Source organism: Cannabis sativa, chromosome X (assembly GCF_029168945.1).
Source record: "Cannabis sativa cultivar Pink pepper isolate KNU-18-1 chromosome X, ASM2916894v1, whole genome shotgun sequence".
Taxonomy (NCBI): Eukaryota; Viridiplantae; Streptophyta; class Magnoliopsida; order Rosales; family Cannabaceae; genus Cannabis; species Cannabis sativa.
In genome coordinates, this window is record NC_083610.1 from 55,209,878 (window position 1) to 55,225,052 (window position 15,175).

The 15,175-nt window shown below is 27.7% G+C and overlaps 1 protein-coding gene and 1 long non-coding RNA gene across 4 annotated transcripts; one reads left to right on the forward strand and one right to left on the reverse strand.

The window, feature by feature from the left end:
* The first annotated feature begins 3,376 nt into the window (after positions 1 to 3,376).
* LOC115702691 (uncharacterized) lies at positions 3,377 to 6,144 on the forward strand. 3 transcript variants are annotated; one of them, XR_009684936.1, is made up of 6 exons: positions 3,377 to 3,832; positions 3,962 to 4,336; positions 4,716 to 4,764; positions 4,868 to 4,939; positions 5,185 to 5,642; positions 5,730 to 6,143. It is a non-coding gene; the product is annotated as an uncharacterized LOC115702691 (long non-coding RNA). The 3 variants fall into 3 exon arrangements; XR_009684935.1 differs by having other exon boundaries at positions 3,381 to 3,832; positions 5,185 to 6,144; XR_009684937.1 differs by lacking the exon at positions 4,716 to 4,764 and having other exon boundaries at positions 3,382 to 3,832; positions 5,185 to 6,143.
* A 5,033-nt stretch (positions 6,145 to 11,177) lies between these two features.
* Positions 11,178 to 12,391, reverse strand: LOC115724729 (uncharacterized). The gene is made up of 2 exons (XM_030654065.2): positions 12,032 to 12,391; positions 11,178 to 11,909 (listed from the first exon to the last, which is right to left on the reverse strand). Exons 1-2 carry the CDS (start codon positions 12,160 to 12,162, stop codon positions 11,414 to 11,416), a joined length of 627 nt encoding a protein of 208 aa, XP_030509925.1. The 5' UTR covers positions 12,163 to 12,391; the 3' UTR covers positions 11,178 to 11,413.
* Positions 12,392 to 15,175: the final 2,784 nt, after the last annotated feature.

A 15,175-nucleotide genomic window follows, 5' to 3' on the forward strand; every position in this document is an offset into this window, starting at 1 on the left:
GTTATTAAACAGGTAGGTGTAAGAATATTTAATATACACCCATCATCATCATATATACTGATGATTCCTCTTTCTCAATTATTTTTATTATTCTTAAGTTTAAAATTCTCATATTTGCCTCTTTTTGTTTCAAACTTTGCAAGTCTTTTATTTCTTATAATTGAAATCTTCGTCTTTTATTTCTTACAAATTTTTCTTAGGTGTAGCAAAAGTCAGAGGGTTGGGATATTGGTCTTGAAGGTATGCATGTAGGAGAAAAGAGAACACTACCCCACCAATGGGTTATGGAATCGAAGGAGATGATAAAAATCTATCACCAAACTCATATATCGTTTACAAAGTTGCATTGGTCAAAGTTCATTGATTAAATCACCTATTAATGGTTTTGAGAACAATCCTGAGATAAAGTCTCCTACTTCTTCATAAGTTTTTTTTTTCTTTCTAAATTTGCTTTTAGTTATTTTTTGTAATAATTTAAAATAAAGATAATGATAAAGATATAGAAATGCAATTACGCGTGTAAGCGTTGTATGCAAATAGACTAATGTTGGTTGGTTGGACGCAAATTTAGTTTCTCTATATATGGTTGGCGAGTCTATAAAATAAATTGGTATATTTTATATCTATTTGTCTTATTTTTAATTGTAAATCTGATTTACTCTCGAGGAATGCATATCTGAATTCAAAAGGCATTGCTCAAGGGAAGATTTGAACTTCAAAATTGATATGAATGATGACAGATCAATTTGAAAAGCTTCAAAATATATTGTGATATTTATATATAAAAAGTTTAGCCTTCTTCAGTTTTTATTTTTTTAAACAATAGTCTTCTTTAGTTTTGATTTTGTTTAAACTTAAGATATGTGTATATATTGTTGCAGTAGAATTATTCCTGGTAGCATTATACTGGAACAGTGAACTTTAATATTATATTTCTTGGATTAATGAACAACTTCCTATTGAAATTCAGTTTGTTTCCAAATTAGCTAATCAGTTGAATGTAGAAATTGTACTTGGTACTATTCAGAATGCCAAAGAAGGTTGTAGTTGGCTTCGATACACTTGTATGTTCGCATGATTCGAAATCTCACTCTCAATGGTTTGGAAAGTGACGTTCTCAAGATGGATGTGACATTGGAAGAGAGACGAGCTGGTTTGGTAAGTTTTTATCTTCTACATAAAACTTGCTGCTTAGCATTACTCAGGAGTATGTTTCTTATGTTATTATACAAAAGTTCATATAATATATAATCATTATATCTATTCTATATAAAGTGTGCCTATATAACAAAATTTTTAGTTTATGAGAAATTTATAGGTGACTTTTTATTTATATTAAAAATAAAATAGTTTATTATTAAAAATAAAATAATTTATGAGAAATTCATGGGTCACTTTTTAAAAATATACTAATTATAAATATCTTGATTTAAAACAAAATGTAAAAATAAACTAATTACTAAACACACCAGACTCTCTTTCTAATCCATTATAGGTGACCAAAAGTTACCCATTAGAAGAGGTCATTTGTTTTCTAAATTGTAATTATTATTTTGTGTATTTTTTTTTTTATTTTGCTAATATAGAAATAGAACATTGCTATTATTTTCTTCTATGACAACAATTCATCTGTTGCGATTCTTCTTCCTCTTCCTCTATTTCATCAATACTCACCAATTTAGGTTTGAAGAATTCTATAGATATAGTTTTACATAAATAAAATAAATGTACTTGAGTATCATAAGTAGATTTTATTTATTAAATTAATTATTGACACTACATCTTACCATCTTACATGAAAAATAATAACTTTGTCGAGCAGATTCAGCTAGAATGAAAAGTACAAAATACAAATATTACACTGTTGTCTCGCAAAAGAAAATTAAAATCCAACCATTAAGAGTATCCTTATTTTTCTTTTTTGCAACTTTTACACGTGTTATCTTCACCTATCAACAATTTAGAAATTAAATTTTAATATCTTTTTTTATTTAACTCAAATTTAAATTGTATGCTTTATTTTTTGAACATTGATTTTTGGTTTAATTTTGGATTAATTTAAAACAAACTGCAATTAGATTATTAACATTCATATATTGTATCCCGTATTTACTTTTAATTATTAACAACATTATTTACATTAATTGAATATACATATTAATAATCTCAAACAATAATTAATAATATTTTTTCTTTAATTATTTATTGTATTGTTTTTAAATAAAGCAAGATACACCTAGCATAAAACTTAATATACGTGCCTATCACCTGGCGTTCTACTAGTATATAAATATATATATATATATTAATTGGGGTTGTGTGAGTGTGTGGAATAAAAGGTTGTTGATGGGAAAACTAACGTAGCTTGTTGTGAGGTTATTTTGTTATATTGATGCTATTCTTCGAACTCATTCCTGGTACAATTTACTTATTATATATAAATATATATTATATATGCTTAATGTTATATTATGATGATGATGTATCTTATGTCATGTTGTGTTTTTTTTCAGATCCATTTGAGTGTGAAATTGACAATTTTTATTGCCGTTTGGGTATCTTAAAGTATCATGGACCTAATATTATGAAATGGTCAATAGGAAAAATATGTAGTTTTTGAAAATTGCCATTAATTTTTATAATATTTTGTAATTTGCTGTAATTCTTGATACCAGTGTCTTAAGTAAAAATAATCTCAAACAATAACTAATAATATTTTTTTTCAATTATATATTGTATCATTTTTAAATAAAATAAAAAACATCTAACATAAAACTAAGTATACGTGTCTCGCACGTAATTTTCTTCTAGTATATATATATATATATGAGTACGTACATATTAGCTGTAGTCATTAATCTCACAAAATAATCACATTTGTGTTGTGCCTTTATGATTTTCATTGTCCATGAAATATGTGAAACAAATTGGATCGAAATTATCGAATTTTAATACCTTTATTATGATGATTCTTTAAAAGGTTTACAATGCATGATCAATCCAATGAAATAGTTTTGGCTTTGATTATAATAGTAACAATCTTTATGTTACAATTATATTACAACAAGAATACTTATAGATTGGTACTGTGGGTGATCCTGGAGCAAACAATTCTTCTGATGGTTATGGTATGTATATTGAAATTAAAAAAAAAATACATATACACATAATTTACATAAATATGATCACTAAATATTCATATATTTACATGTATATATTTATATATACACACTAAAAATAACGCAACAAAGAAAAAGAAATATGAGTTTACAAAAATAATAATATAGTAGAACACCAAAACATGGTGCACAAAAGAAAAAATATATGTATGTATTTATATACAACAGTAATTAAATATAAAATAATTAAGTAAGGGGTTATGGTAAGTAGAAAGGTTGGTAACTCAATAACATTCAAGTATGTATTTATATCTTTATATATTAAAAGTGTCTATTTAACGGCATTTTTTGGTTTAACAGAATATACCTTAAAAATAAAAAGAATATTCTGTTAAATTTAACGATGTTAATAAGTTTGATCTACCGTTAATAAATAAACCCAATAATTAAACCCAAAAAATTAAAAAAAATCATGTTAGCCACATATCTCTCTAACAAACCGTATATCCCCAAATATTGTGATAAAAAATCATGTTTGCACTCTGGTATAGGTTTTGCACTCCGTAAGTCTTTCTTCTTCTTCGTAGTCTTCTTTTTCATTCATTGATTTTTGTTACAAATTTCAAATATTGACTTGCAGTACGCCTACTTCTCTATCAATGGCCATTCCACCAGAACTCGCTGGTGCCATACCCTTGATCGATAAATTTCAGGTCACAACTAACATAAATTTACCAAATTTACATTGATTCTTTCAACTGTATGTAATGAATTAGGATTAGTAGTTCCTTTATCACTGGAATTTGGGTAATCTTTGTCTAATGCCTCCTGTGCTTTTTCAGGTAGAAGGTTTCCAAAAGGTGACTAGAAGGTTTCCAAAATCTATTTCTTTAGCCCTAACCGATTTACTAAAATCATGGGATCCAGTGAAAAATAAGAGAAAATTTGAGTCTTCTTTTCAACTTTCAATTATCAAGTTCTCTCAATCGCTCATTCCATCGTCCCAGCGTATTTTCTTCTTCTTATTATTCCGTTTCTCCCCGCATAAAAATTCAATTCATTCCTTCCCAATACAATACACTAAAACTCCCTGCCTGTTCCGATTCTTTCCGTACTTTCTACCGATTCTCTCCTTTGAACGACCACGATGAAGAGGATGCTGAGAATTGCAGCTTCGACGAGGCAGTAGAGCTTTTCAACAAAAGAGAATATTACAGGTGCCATTATTTTCAAACATCAACATTATTTTCAATGTTGACTTTTCTTGTTGCCAATTGTGTTATGAGTATATGCAAGAAACCTAATGTTTTCTTAATATATGTTTTTCAAAATTTCAATCTTTTTTGCACCCAATGGAATTGCCTTTATGAATGTCAACTTCAATTTTATGTAATCATTTCATATATCATAAATGGGATCTTTTTCTTAGTATCGCATTAGTAAAAACAAGATCTTTTAAATGGGTGACCTTTCTGAATGAGTCTTAAGTGTTAAGTTTGGTTGATATGGAGATGTTGTTGGCGTATTATTCTCTGTTGAGAAATCCAAGTGATGACACTTAATAGTTATCTTGGACTTGGACGAACATTTTGGTAGGTAGAAGTAAAATGTCAGAGTCATCGATTTTGCTAAGCTATCTAACCATGTAAGAGATTATTCTATTGTTAGAACGAAAAGTAAGCTCAAGATTTATTGTAATTATTATTACCTTTTTTTGGTCTGATGTTTTCTGCTTGAGTTAAATTTAGGTTCTCTGTTCCTTGAGAGAGACACCATTGGATGTGATTGTTGTGACATCAGATAATGCAATGCAATACCAAGTAAGAATCTTAACAACAATATTATCATGATAAATATAAACCAGTGAAATATTAATGCTTGTTTTAGATTAATTTTTTTTGTTTGTTTCTGTATAAGATGAAGCCAATTGTATGACTATTATGTATTGTTGAAAAATACTAGGAAATTATACAAAACAAAGTAACTTCTCTTTCTTACCGGGAATATGACTTTGCAGTGACTTTCTTTTGTGCACTCTATAATGACTTTTTTCTCTTTCTTATAGGGAAGGGCTTTTCCAAATTGTTGACAAAACAGTATCAGATATTTTGGGCAAATGATATGTGCAGTCAAATGGTACGGGTTTGGCAATGTTTATTATGAGTGTATTTATTTACAAAATTGAGTGTTTTTAATGGGTTGTTGTTGTACTGGGTTGTTGTTGTACTGTGGTGGTGATCAAATCAGTACCACCATTATCATTTGATGCAAGTCTCTTGCTATACCATTAGGTATGAACTCATAAGATCCATATTCAGTGTATTATTGGGTTCTTATTGGGTTGTTGTTGTATAGTGTATTATATACATGTTTGAAAGAATTTTGGTAGAGTTTTGAATATGCTTAATGATAATGAGGCATTTGATTAAGTATTGTAATTCAAATTTTCGTACATTGGTACTAAATTTGTTGGAGCTATATCTAGATGAACGACTACACTTCTCTTCATGTGGATCACAAATGGTAATAATCTATATTTTAGTTAGTGTTTTTGTTTCTGCTCAATTAAACAACTTCACAATGTAACCTTGATGATTTTTATTTTTTCAGCGGACAAGTTTCTTAATTCCTGACAATATTAAGGGTTTATCACCTGGTTCTATGTTTCTTGCAATGAGCAATGGACTCATGATTCCCTGTGCGCTTTTAACTTGTAATTTCATGTGGTAATGTATTTTTTCAATCTCATTGTTTCCATACTAAGTAGTGGATATCTCTCCTTCACATGTATTTCATGTGAATATCTTATTCCTAAACTATCTTCTTTAAAAGGTAGGTTCTGATGTGTTATATAATTTTGAGCCTTCAAGTATGTATATTTATGTTGGGTGTATTCTTTTTTGTCTTGATTTATTTTCATTAATGATCACAGTACCCATAGTATACTTTATAAACACAGTACCCATAGTATACTTTTTAAAAACAAATTGCTCAAATAATCATATTACTTTATTTACCAAAATTGAAAAAAAAAACCTTAAATAAAACTAACAATACGTGGCTCGTCCACGTAACATCTACCTAGTATATATATATATATATATATATATATATATATATAAAAGTTATGGGTTATGTATGTATTTTTTTTTATTATTATTATTAAAAGGATTTTGGAGTTATTGATATTAATTACATGAAATAATATGGTTTTTCTAATTAAATGAATTTTTCTTTTGAATTACTAATGCATGTGATGGTTGGTAAATTAAAGAGTGATTTTTGGTCTTCGTAGTGTAATAATAATTTTTTTTACTAATGCATGTCATTAAGTTAGTAAATTAATGAGTGACTTTTGATTTTTGAAATTAATGGTAAATTACTAATTCATCGTTTAAATAGAATTTTTTAAAGTACAAAAATAAAATAAAATCAAAAAAGCTAGAAAAAAAAAATGAAATCGGTTAAGTATGTATCTATATACTAGTAAAAAACTATGTGCGAGGCACGTATACTAAATTTTATGCTAGATTTTTCTATGTTATTTGAAAGTGATATAATTAAAAATTAAAGAAAAAATATTATTAGTTATTAGGTGAGATTATTATTATGTGTATAGGAAGAAATCACAAATTAGTTAATCTTATAATCTTAACTTTAATCAAATAAGGTTCTAGATATATGAACAATAAATAATCACGTAAAAATCAAAAATAATTATTTGAATAAAGAATTCAATATACACAGTTATATATATGAATCCCATTAATTAAAAATAATTATTCAATATATGAACAATAATTTGTCACGCTATATGTTTCCCAATAAAGAAATCCACCTCCTCATAGTCAAAAATAAATAATACATGTAGTACATATCTTTATAATAGGATACCTAAAAGAAACAAAACTTCACCATAATCGGAAAAGGTTTAAGTGAACTAAATAATGACTAAGAAGATTTAAATTACAAAATAAAAATAACATGTCTATATGAGTATTTTTGCTATATGAGCATGATTGATCTAAGAGAAAACAGATAAACCTATAAACATATAAACATACTTAATATTAATTTAGACAAAGAAACAATTCAATTATAAACAATTTTAAATATCAGCTTGACAATTTCAACACACTAATTACTCATTAAATAACCATAATCTATAATTATGATAATTTTATTTTATTTGATATCAAATGATAGAGATTATTGAGGTTTTCAGCCATGGAAAACACACTATGATCAAAAAGTAATGCTCATTAATTGCATATTTTAAAGAAACCCAAATTTCCATGAATGTCCCTAATAAGATATAAACAATAAAGTTGTAAAATTAAAAAAAAAAAAAGTAGCAAAATTTCAGTTAATATAAGAAATAGAACAAATTGAAGATTTATACAATGCTGGAATTTGAACTCTTAGAGGCCATTAGCGAAGGGGCGAAACTCGTTAGATCCCCTAGTAGAACACTACCTTAATGGTTTGAACACCAAAATTGTAGAAATCAAAATATGAATAAATTAGCATTATCAACAAAAAGAAAATTAAAGGGAAAATACTTAATAATTACATGACAAATAATTATTAATTGAATTAAAAAGTTAAGATTATTTTTGATCAAATAGGGTTCATATATTGAATTATTTTTTATTAATGGGATTAATCAATATATGAACAATAATTTGAATTAATTTTATAATCTTAACTTTAATCAAATAGGGTTTATAAAAGAGGCATAAATAATCAAATAGGGTTAGAAATACGGTAATTAAAGAAAATCTAGAACCCTATTTTTTTTTTTTGAATTTAATGGGATTTATTTTATTATATATAAATAAAAAGTGACCTATGAATCCTAATAAGATATAAACAATAAAGTTGTAAAATTTTAAAAAAAAAAGTAGCAAAATTTCAGTTAATATAAGAAATAGAACAAATTGAAGATTTATACAATACTGGAATTTGAACTCTTAGAGGCCATTAGCGAAGGGGCGAAACTCGTTAGATCCCCTAGTAGAACACTACCTTAATGGTCTGAACACCAAAATTGTAGAAATCAAAATATGAATAAATTAGCATTATCAACAAAAAGAAAATTAAAGGGAAAAGACTTAATAATTACGTGACAAATAATTATTAATTGAATTAAAAAGTTAAGATTATTTTTGATCAAATAGGGTTCATATATTGAATTATTTTTTATTAATGGGATTAATCAATATATGAACAATAATTTGAATTAATTTTATAATCTTAACTTTAATCAAATAGGGTTTATAAAAGAGGCATAAATAATCAAATAGGGTTAGAAATACGGTAATTAAAGAAAATCTAGAACCCTATTTTTTTTTTTTGAATTTAATGGGATTTATTTTATTATATATAAATAAAAAGTGACCTATGAATCCTAATAAGATATAAACAATAAAGTTGTAAAATTAAAAAAAAAAAAAGTAGCAAAATTTCAGTTAATATAAGAAATAGAACAAATTGAAGATTTATACAATACTGGAATTTGAACTCTTAGAGGCCATTAGCGAAGGGGTGAAACTCGTTAGATCCCCTAGTAAAACACTACCTTAATGGTCTGAACACCAAAATTGTAGAAATCAAAATATGAATAAATTAGCATTATCAACAAAAAGAAAATTAAAGGGAAAAGACTTAATAATTACGTGACAAATAATTATTAATTGAATTAAAAAGTTAAGATTATTTTTGATCAAATAGGGTTCATATATTGAATTATTTTTTATTAATGAGATTAATTAATATATGAACAATAATTTAAATTAATTTTATAATCTTAACTTTAATCAAATAGGGTTTATAAAAGAGGCATAAATAATCAAATAGGGTTAGAAATACGGTAATTAAAAAAAATCTAGAACCCTATTTTTTTTTTTTTGAATTTAATGGGATTTATTTTATTTTTATTTTATTATATATAAATAAAAAGTGACCTATGAATTTCTCATAAACCATTTTATATCCATGAATTTCTCATAAATTATTTTATTTTTAATATAAATAAAAAGTTACCCATGAATTTCTCATAAACCAAGAATTGTATTATATAGGCACACTTTATATAGAATAGATATACATAGAAATTATTATTATTATTAAAAGGATTTTGGGGTTATTGATATTACATGAAATAATATGCTTTTTTTTTTTTAATTAAATGAATTAGTCTTTTGAGTTACTAATGCATCTGAACGTGGTAAATTAAAGAGTGATTTTTAGTCGTAATGAATTTTTTTTACTAATGCATGTCATTAAGTTGGTAAATTAATGTGTGACTTTTCATCTTTGAAATTAATGGTAAATTATTAATTCATAGTGTAAATAGAATGTTTTAGAGTACAAAAATAAAATAAAATCAAAAAAGTTAGGAAAAAGAAAAATTAGAATCCTGGATGGTTAAGTTGCCATGTCATCTTCATTAGTAAGGAAATTATATAGATATATAGATGATACAGCTAGAATTTTACAACTACATGGTACAATGCAAGTATGAATATGAAGTGAGTGGGTGTCTTCTTTTTGGAATGAAATTTAAGAAGTTACCAAACAATCTCCTAATTTTGGTTTTGGTTGTACGCGTTTTACACACTAATTGAACACTTCAGCTGATGTTTTGACTTAGGTCTCTAATCTCCACCTAAAACATTTGTTGAATTAAAGCCTCCACCAACAAAATATTTGTTGACCTAAGCAAAAGTATCTGATTCTCAAACTCAGCTCAGCCCCCATAAAATAGAGGAAATTATATGGTATATTCACTTTACTTTGTTTTAATTTTTACATTTATTTTCATATTCTTTAAGATATACCCACTTTATAGATGATATCCTCATTAAACATCTTAGGTTAATGCAAATTATATGTTAAGTAAAGAATGAGAGTATATTGGGCAACTCACTCAAAAAAGTAAGCATATTTTAAAAAAATATAATATGAAAGTATTTTTGATTAATAGATAAAAAAAAAGATATTTTTAACTTATCCCCATAAAATACATACATACCCTAAGGCCCATTAGCCCATGCTATACGCTAGAAGAGAAGCAAGAAATTGGTGAAATTATATTTTTTTCAATTGTATTTATTTTCTTAAATACAAATATTTTCTGGCTATCGTTACGCCGAAAGAATATAATACCCGTGGAAGTAATGGGTTCCAATTAGCTATACTTGGTTTTTTGGGATGAAGAAGAGGCACTATACTACTAGTATATGTTTAATGCTTTTTACCAAGTCAACATATTCTTCATTTATATGGGACTGGATTAGATGATTTTCTTATCTTTATTTCCTAGGAATCTGAGAAGCTTTCCCATTCAAAATGTTCTTAGTGCAACTTGGCTACTTTGGAATCTAATATAGGCACTCCTGATTAAAAAAGAAAAAGCATGAAGGACTTGTAGGTAGGTACTCACACTTCATAAATATTTGATCTCAACAAAAAATCACTAAAATATAATATAACAGTTTGGCCAAAGCGCCTTTGTAATCAATACTCGTACCCCCCAAACCAATAATAGTGAAACTGTACTCTAAATAATTGAAAATAATCACAAACCATACACATGCAAGCATGTGATGTGATTAGTTATTGAGAACACAAAATAATAACATTTAGTTCTCCGTTCATCCATGTACGTGTATATGAGTAAAACAATGAAACCAGATATCTCAATCATATAGTGCTTAATATTAAATCAAACTATCAGCAGTAACCATTGGATATGGTCCTAACTCCTAAATAGCTCTTCAGTTATACAATGAGATTTGAGTTTATAACTCTATATGTTAGGACCTCGAACACTGTATTTTCATTTTGGTATGATATTGTTCGTTCCTATCAATAGAAATATTGTCCATTCTTAATTAATGGGAGACTTTAGTTCCACACTCAACATTATCCGTTATCATTTTCCAACAATTGAATTGATAATTTCGAAACCAAAACTCTAACTAAACTTTTGCCTGACTTACTCGATCCTATTGTTTTTTGATCCAAAAAAAGAAAAAAAAAAAAAAAGAGATATTGCTATATGAATTATTTAATTTAACTAGTAAATAATATTTCTCCTCCTCCTGTACATATATTGAACAAAACTCCATAATTCATTATACCCGATGGAGCTATAGATGGAAATTGGGACCAAAAACAGTCCCACATCGAACCAAAGCCATTCCATAACTATCTACTTATGTAAGAAACTAAAAGTCTATTCCCTTTGCACACTTAAAAAAACAAAAGTTGTCAAATTATTATGTTTATTAGCTAGAAACTTCATCTAAAAGCTTGTACCTCCTGACCTTACTCCTAAAGACCTGTTTGGAACTGATCCCATTTCCAGTTGGACTTGGAGCGTTTGAAATCTCGGCAGACCTGGTTCGTCTCAGCCTCTCCTCTTTTGCCCCATTCGTCAAGACCCTTTTCCGGATCGACGGCGACTTCGCCACCGGCGAAGGCGATGGAGACGGTGGAGGCACCACGATCTCGACCGATTTCTGTTTCTTGATAGGCCCGCTGAGTTGTTGGAGGTTCATTGGGCGAATTCCCTGGCGCCTTAAAATGAGGGAACCCACCTGATTATGATGATCGCTGTTGTTGATCTTGGTCGTAGGCGATGTCGTTTTGTCTTCGGTTTTACAGGAGGAAGATGAATTGGAGTTGGATGAGTGTTGGGTTTTGTCTTCGTTTTGAATCATGAGGCACCAATTGCAGGTTCGGCAAGAGACAGGCATGTTTGGGTACAAATTACTACAGTACCTGCACATATGAACTCACAACATAAGATTTATAATGATCAATAAACTGTAAATCCTATCAACAAAAATTTAACCAGAAAAAAAATATACAAAAATACATAGAAATTAAATTTATTTAATTACCTGTGCTGGGATCTGAATTGGCAAACTTTGCACTGAAAAAGCTCATAAGAGAAACCGTAATCGCCGCACATGCAACACTCTTGTTGGATTGAGTGTGATGATGTCGTATTGGGAGTCTTGCTGGTTGTCATGTTGTCGTTTTGAGGAGAGAGAAAAAGAGGAGACTGAAGGGGTGGTGAAGGTGGTGGGATTTGGGGTAGTATAGGCCGATAGCCACACAAACAAAAAGCCAGAAAACATGCTCCAACGTCGTTTTATTGCGTTGGATTTGTGAATATAATTATTTATTATATACTTACTAGTTGTCGCCGTGTGTCCGACGTAATAAATATTATAAACGCAATAATATAATAATTGAAGTTGGTGGCCCCCTCTCAAGCACCTTCCTATTTTTTCTCTCTCTTAATAACATTCTTTCTTTTTTTTTCTCTTGAGAAAATTGATAACATTCTTTCTAATTTCAATTTTGAGTGTTAATTGACTTTTACTTTTTTGTTGTTAATCTTATATTGAATTAGAAAACTAATTCGTGCTTCCCGTGGTTTAATCATTCTATTAAGAAAATTAAGGTTAAAATATTTCAAAAAAGATATATCTTTACTAACAAAGAATATATGAAATGAATCTAATATCTTTTTTTACACTTATTTGGACATCCATTCAAGCAAATAGAGCAATCACACAATTAAAAATCAATAATATTAATTTTGGGATAATGAAAGGCATAAAAGAATTGTTTTATTTTCATTTATAGTATATATATGGAAGAGATTTCAATGGTTACATTTTTTTTAAATCATTGAATTACTATGGGAATTTTGATTTTATATACTTAAAAAATTAAAAAATTTTATTATTATACCAAAAACTTAAACCATAAAAAAACTATACCTTTTTTTTCAAAACCCCAAAAATACCCCCCTCACAATTCTCTCTCTCTCTCTCTCTCTCTCTCTCTCTCTCTCTCTCTCTCTCTCTCTCTCTCTCTCTCTCTCTCTCTCTCTCTCTCTCTCTCTCTCTCTCTCTCTCTCTCTCTCTCTCTCTCTCTCACATCTCTCTCTCTCTCTTCACCACCACCTCAGGCCTCAGGCCTCACCGCCACCTCCGACCACCCGTACCAACACCCCGACACAGCCCCACTCTCTCGGACCGCCCAAAAATCGCACCCCGAAAACCCACTCTCTCTTCCTCTCTCTTTGAAATCGCAGAAAAAAAAAATTGTCCCAGGTCCGATGGTCGGACCATGGGTCCGATGGGGTCCGACCAATCGGACCCATGGTCCGACCATCGGACCTGGGACAATTTTTTTATTTACTTTTTTTTTTTGCGTTTTTAGAGAGAAAAATTGTCCAAGGTCCGATGGTCGGACCATGGGTCCGATTGGTCGGACCCCATCGGACCCATGGTCCGACCATCGGACCAGGAGCAATTTTTTTTCTTCTGCAATTTCAGAGAGAGAGGAAGAGAGAGTAGGTTTTCGGAGTGCGACTTTTGGGCGGTCCGAGAGAGTGGGGCTGGGTCGGGGTGTTATTGCAGGTGGTCGGAGGTGGCGGTGAGGGTCGGAGGTCGGAGGATGGAGGTCAGAGGTGGTGGTGAGGGTGGGCGGTTGGGGTGAGATAGAGAGAGAGAGAGATGATGCAGAGAGAGAGAATTGTGAGGGGGGTATTTTTGGGGTTTTGAAAAAAAAGGTATAGTTTTTTTAGGGTTTAAATTTTTGGTTTAATTATAAATTTTTTTAATTTTTTAAGTATATAAAATCAAATTTCCCATTACTATTAAATGGTTGTGATTAATTTGGAAATAAAACAAAAATAAATAATAAATAACTAGTAACCTGAAAGTAACCTAATCATTTATTTTCTTATAAAACTTTAATTAAGATTAATTATATTTTAAAATTAAATTAATTATAATACAAATTAATTAATTTTTTGCAATTTATTACTATATAAGGATCTTTTAGCAATTTATTTTTTTATGCTTAAATTATGTAAAATTTTATAGCAAAACTTTGTATAATTTAAAATTATAGACATATAATTTCATAATTTAAATTTTATTATACTTGTAATCTTAATTTTAAATTATTACACTTAATTATTTAATTTTTTTATTTATATATTTAAAAAGTTAAAAATGAAATAAGTTGAAGGATTTTTTAGAAAAAAAAAATAGCTGCACTTATTATCGATTGATTAGCTTGAGGTCTCATACTTAGTTCATATAATTGTAACAAAATAATTAAATATCATTTAAAAATAATTAATTATTTGAAAATTTATTATAAGAAGAGAATTTTAATTTGTGTCAAAAGAAGTTTAATTTTTGTAAAAAAAATTAATTTTATTGTAAAATATTATAATTAAATGGCTTAATTATTAAAATAATTCAAGTAAGGATTTAAATATAAATATTAATTGCTAAAAGAGGTCTTGTTAAATATTTAATTAATTATTTTAAGAAAATAGTTAATTATAATTAAATAATTCTAAAAAAGGTATGTCTATTTAATTAATTATTTTAAGAAAATAGTTAATTATAATTAATTAAATCTAAAAAAGGAAAGTCTACCTATTAGTAATCTGCTATTACAGGTTAAAAAAAAATGTAACCATATGGTTACAATAAAAATGTAACCATTGAATAGTCACCCATATATATATTTATTTAGGAAGAGGTTTCAATGGTTACATTTTTATTGTAACCATCATGGTTACATTTTTTTAAGTCATTGGATTACTATTAAATGGTTGTGATTAATTTGGAAATTAAATAAAAATAAATAATAAATAACGTGTAACCTGAAAGTAACCTAATCATTTATTTCCTTATAAAACTTTAATTAAGATTAATTATATTTTAGAATTAAATTAATTATAATTATTAATTAATTTTTTGCAACTTATTACTATATAAGGATCTTTTAGCAATTTATTTTTTTTATACTTAAATTATTTAAAATTTTATAGCAAAACTTTTTATAATTTAAAATTATACACATATAATTTCATAATTTAAATTTTATTATACTTGTAATCTTAATTTTAAATTATTTCACTTAATTATTTATTTTTTTATTTAAATATTTAAAAAGTAAAAAATGAAATAAGTTAAAGGATTTTTTAGAAAAAAAAATGCCTGCAC

Bases quoted from the DNA above. Each gene is read 5' to 3' on its own strand.
- LOC115724729 (XM_030654065.2), bottom strand. From the start codon at position 12,162: ATGACAACCAGCAAGACTCCCAATACGACATCATCACACTCAATCCAA. The intron at 11,910-12,031 runs GTAATTAAATAA...TCATATGTGCAG, and splicing joins CAATTCAGATCCCAGCACAG to GTACTGTAGTAATTTGTACC.